The following is a 5862-nucleotide window of genomic DNA, read 5'->3' as shown; positions in this document are numbered from 1 at the left end:
CTTATTTATTATTTATAAAAGAAATGGCTCAATTAAGTTTTTCCATTATTGTATGTATGAAACATATAGATGTTACTGACAACTTGATGCCTTCATTGTAATAATAAAATCGTATAAAATATTTAATCCTTATTTATAAAAGAAATGGCTCAATTAAGTTTTTCCATTATTGTATGTATGAAACATATAGATGTTACTGACAACTTGATTACCCATGCCTTCATTGGCTGTCTACAACAACGCCGTTTGGTCATACTTAACGCTATTGCCGTGGTTTCTTTAAACAAAAAAAAAAAGACTTTGGCAACAAGTTAATTAATCGGATAGCAACTTGCTCTGACTCCAAGGCTATAAATGAGCACATGCATAAGCAAAGATGAGACATCCATCACAAAGTAGAAACTAACTAATTAAGGAAATTCAGGAGAAAAACAACAGAGAGAAAGCAGCAAAGCTTCACAAGTAGCGATCAAAGAAAAGTGAGATTATAATATTACCTCTCTCTCTTCACCTTGTTCAATTATTTGGGGTTTTATATATGTTAATTGTTCAATATCTCATGCCATTTATTTGTAGATTATCAATGATGTTTGAATAATATATAACGCCATTTGCATTATTGCAATTTACAAAGTTTTCTTTTGTGATGAGGATTAACAATGTTTGTGCAAAGTCTACAGCCATGATGAAAACTTCAAGAACTATATAAAGTTATAAACAAGTGTTTTTTATTATATTGTTCTTTAATATATAGTACTGTATTGCCTGCGTTGCCAGAGTATTTATCTAATGTAATAATCAGAATTAGTATATATCTGTTATAATTAACTTTTGAAAAATATTAAAAAACCATCAAAATTTATTATTTTTAGTTAATAATTAATTATTAATATTTAAAAATATAAGTTAAAAATATATTATTAGAGTACTAAATTAAAGAAATTAAATTGATAACTAAAAATGATGGTTAAAAATAATAAATTCTAATGAGACTTAATTATTTCTCTATTATTTATTTTATGAAACCAACAAAGCTGGTTAAGAAATACTTATTATCATCATATCCTGAACTGAATTGAACTTGGTGGTATGTAGGGGATTCCCATTTTGGTTACATGATGTTCCTGACATTGTTTACCGAACCGACAATGAACCGTTCAAACCTACACTTATATTACCATGTATTTTACTACTAAATTCATATTATAATTAAAATACTTTATTTACATATATATATATATATCGAAAATATTTGGTAACCAAAGAAAATCAGCCAAAAACAACTATAACTTACCTTATTTAGTATTCATTAATTGTTACGACAATTAATAAATGTTAAATAAGGCAAATTCTAGCTGTTTTTTTGTCTACCTATATATAACTTTCTCAAAATCAGATCTATTATTATCTGTACCTTTACTAACTGATGTACAACTATCAGAACAATGAAGCATCTTCAAAATATTTCCAAAGAGAAGAATGGCGGGTTTGAGAATGATGACGAGAACTATAATGCTGCAATGCCGGTGAGCCCTATGGCGCATTATTTCAACAGCTCTGCGCTAAATGTGTTTGTTCTCTGCGTTTTGGAGAGCGAGATTCCAATAGACGACTCAAAGGCCATGCAACTTCTTGAAGGCTTGCTTCTCCCCCTCAACCCACGCTTCTCTTCTATCATGGTAATATAGTAATCTAACTACAAATTTATTAGCTATTAATGCAAACAAAAATACTATTTGTACACTAAAATCAGCAACCAATGTATTTGTGTATAAGTACATGTATAGTTTAATTTATTTTTAATATGTATTTATATTCTAGCATATATTTTATATTAGTAACCGACTTTAATAGCTGATTTTGGTGTACACGTACATAACTCTAATGCAAATCATACAAATACTAATCATTATTAACCATGTCGCTTTACTACATTTAAATACAAAGCATGTAATATGTTATATATCTTAATTTAATTTCTCTAAGAAAATAAGCTTTTCATTAGAGTAAGGATGTAGTAAGTCAACAAAACATATCTTAATAATTATGACCTATAAATTAGAGAATATTATAATAAATAATTGGATATCATATAACATAGGGGTGGCAAAACGGGTTGAACCCGTTAGGTCGACCTGCTAAACCCGCTAAAAAGACGGGCCAGGTTAGGATTTGGAGTCCGCCAAATTAAAAAAATCCGCCAAACCTGCACCGCCAAATTGTCATTTTGAACAATTTTATTGAAGTTAAAAATTAAAAAAATATAATGAAAAAAGTTATATTATAATTTGACTATTTTTTATTTGTATTTTATTTTTTAATTATTATTTTTTGGTTAATTTTAATAAATTTTATTTAAAAAAAAAATCAAGTAAACTAGCCCGCCAATCCACCAATCCACCATAAAGTGGAGACAGGTTAGCATTTTGGACTCATCTTAGTTGACGGGACAGACTTAGACGAGACGGGATGGTTTGGTGCGGGGCGACCCGCTTTGCCACTCCTGAGTCATAGCTATTAGAGGCAGGATTAGAGTCTAGAGATATCTATTGTAAAGCTGGAACACTAAACCAATTCCGGCAAATAAGGACGCAGAATGACAAATCTTCGCAATTATTTAGTTCAGCTCATGAGATCTGGTTGGATCTGACTCATCGATTTAAACAGTAGAACGACCGTCGAATTTGAAGACTTCGCAAGGAGCTTATCAACTTGAAGCATGGTGCGATTTCTCGATTTTGCAATATTTCGCCAAACTCAAGTGTCTTTGGGAGGATATATCTCTGCCACTTCAGTCCAGTTATGCGTTGCACGAGAATTTCTTGCTCATGCTATGAGAAGTATGTTTTGGTGCTTCTAATGGGATTAAATCCTGTTGATGCGTCCCTTACCAAACATCTTTGAAGTTTTCTCGTTTTTAACGGCTTCTTTTCTGTGAGTAATGAGGCACAACTAGCGATTCGCACTGAAGAATAATGCACCAAATCTGCAAGAAGAGACAAGTCTTTGTGCTAACAACTTGTAGGTTATTTGCTAGGCCATTTTAGAATTGAGATCGGGTGAATTTAATTCAATTTTTAAAATTAGTTCTAGATATGAGAAATAATGCTCAACTTTATAGAGACTTTATTCTTAATAAAGATGGGATTTAGAATAGGCCATTTAATAAGTGTTACAAATTGCAAGATTATCCACCAAATTGCGAGAAGCAAGGACATGGAGTAGTGAGAATCGATGATGTCCGAAAAAACAATATGAATAGTTATTTCTCTAACACATTTTAAATAAAGACTTATTTTTATTTATTTTATGTTATTTTTTTAATTCACCAAGGATTGAACTTAAGACTTTTTTAATATAAAATTCTAATATTATATTATAATATCATATTTTTTAAAAAGTTAAAATAATAAAAAGAGATAATATGAATGGTTATATTTCTAACAATGTTAATACATGTTATTAAGATATTGGTAATACTAAAGAGACTAAAAATTAATTAGAACTTTATTTTATTTAGCATTTATTAATTATTATAATAAGATATTCTTCTATCAATAAACAGAAATAGACAACTAGTCAATAATTCGAATGAATTTGACAGATCGAAGGGAAGAAAGGAAAGAAGCAATGGAAGCCGGTTGAAGTGAATCTTAAAGAACACATCAAGGTTCCAATATTTCCAAGATCCAACAACCCAGCCAAACTATATGATGATGATTTTGATGAATATCTAACAAAAATAGCTGGTCAAGAATTTCCACAAGATAAACCACTTTGGGAAGTACATATAATTAAGTATCCAACAAGAAATTCTAAGGGTGTTTTGGTTTTCAAGATGCACCATGCTCTTGGAGATGGATACACCCTAATGGCCTCGTTGCTCTCATGTGTACAAAGAGCAGATGACCCTTCAATTCCCATAACCTTTCCTTCAAGCAAAAAATCAGCGGAATTAGATGATGATGGCAAGATCAGTTGTTGCCATTTTTTAAATTCATGTCCCGCCATTGAAAATTGAATACTTATTAAAAAGAATCTTACAAAATTATTAAATTAATAATAAATAAAAATTTAAATAGATACATGTCCAATTCTGATTAGTGGGACATGATCAATAGTCATTTCCTTCCGCTATTAACTGCTTATGTATACGTAACATGGCACGTTAGGACATAGGAGCCACATGTTTGCTTTTTTAATTCAGGGTCATTTTGTCAAACTCAATTTTTCTTTCACCAAAATTATTGTCTTGTACCCTACAAAGAAAAGAATAATTCACCTTGTTTAAAATTTTCTAATTAATTATTTTGTGGAGATTATAGATAAACTATAAAGTACGCAATTATTATTTCATTAATCTTCGCCTATATATATTATTTTATATGATAATTTCAGAGCATAAATGATGTCCTAGTGGGCATGATTTTCCTTAGCATTCGGTTATACATGGAAGCAAAGAATGAGGAATCAAGCAAAGCAGATGCAACAGGATTAGTGCTGCTTAATACAAGAAGAATTAGAGCTTACAAGTCAGTGAAGGAGATGCTTGATACTAAAACCAATTCAGGGGCTTCATGGGGAAATCAATTTCAATTCATGCACCTTCCTATTCCCAAAATGAGTGACCATTCCAATTCATTAATAAACCCTCTTGAATTTGTTTTGTCAGCCAACAAAATTATCAATAGCTTGAGAAATTCTCTGGCAATACCACTCAATGGTGTGCTTTTAGGCTTGGTTGATAAAATCAAAGGCCCAGAGGTTTGCATTTAGTACCCTCAACTTTACTTCTTATTAATTTACACATTGAATTTGTTTATAACATTTTCTAGCATTTTTTAATCCTAATTAATTTTGTCCTAAGGCATTGATTTCACACATACATTTTTTTAGAAAACATAATGTAATAATAAACTCTAGTGTGGAAATAAATCTGGGAAGATTTTTGACAAAGGTTTTTCTTTTTATGGAGATAAAGTGACTATAATGTGTTGTGAATATATAGGATATCTTATTTATTATAAGCTCGATATCTCAATTTAACAAAATGAATTTATTTAAAAATAGATTATCACACTTCATACTCATAGTAAGCAACATTTCTAGTTTTTTAATAATAGAGAATTTTTCTTATTCTTTTTATGTATACTTATTTAAAGACACTTCATCTTAATTATTATTATTACTACTCTTCGTATTAATTAAGGTTGGGTTAGATCATCAGGTTGCGGCAAAATATGTGCACAAAACATTGGCAAATTCAAGCCTTAGCATCTCACACATGGTTGGACCAGTTGAAAAAGTGGCTATTGATAATCATCCCGTCAAAGGTTTTTACTTTATGACTGTTGGTTTACGTCAGGTGCATGCACATCATACATCTTATTTATATAATTAATTTGTGTAGAATATGTTGCAAATATACTAATTAACCTTTTGTTTTCAAAATTTGATGCAGAGTCTCACGGTGACAATATTAAGTTACATGGGGTATTTACGCATTGGATTTGGAGTGGAAAAAGATTGGATAGATGTACACCATTTGATTTCGTGTTTCGAGACTGCCCAAGAAATGATTCTGAATGCTGCAAATAAAATATAATCATGTTTTTTCAGCAAAGTGCAAAAGCATTATATATATGTCTGTGTGTGTGTGTGTTTGTATGTATGTTCTTCTTATTATTGTATCACTAATAACTATGGCTCGTGGTTCTACAATTAAATAAAAAATAATTAAGTGCTGTTCTCCCATGCTAGTTCTAATTTCAGTTTTATTTTGAATTTTATAAAAATATTTGTAAGACTATATATTATAAATAGTGATCTGAAATTAAAAGTAAAATTTGTTCTTCCAATGTT

The 5862-nt window shown here is 30.2% G+C and overlaps 1 protein-coding gene across 1 annotated transcript; it reads left to right on the top strand.

Moving 5' to 3' along the window:
* LOC107612122 lies at positions 398–5624 on the top strand. The gene is made up of 6 exons (XM_021108110.1): positions 398–479; positions 1442–1679; positions 3605–4006; positions 4399–4764; positions 5228–5365; positions 5462–5624. The coding sequence occupies exons 2-6, from the start codon at positions 1446–1448 to the stop codon at positions 5603–5605; spliced, it is 1284 nt and encodes a 427-aa protein (XP_020963769.1). The 5' UTR covers positions 398–479; positions 1442–1445; the 3' UTR covers positions 5606–5624.

Source organism: Arachis ipaensis, chromosome B08, assembly GCF_000816755.2.
Source record: "Arachis ipaensis cultivar K30076 chromosome B08, Araip1.1, whole genome shotgun sequence".
NCBI lineage: Eukaryota > Viridiplantae > Streptophyta > Magnoliopsida > Fabales > Fabaceae > Arachis > Arachis ipaensis.
This window is presented reverse-complemented; position numbering and strand designations above follow the sequence as displayed.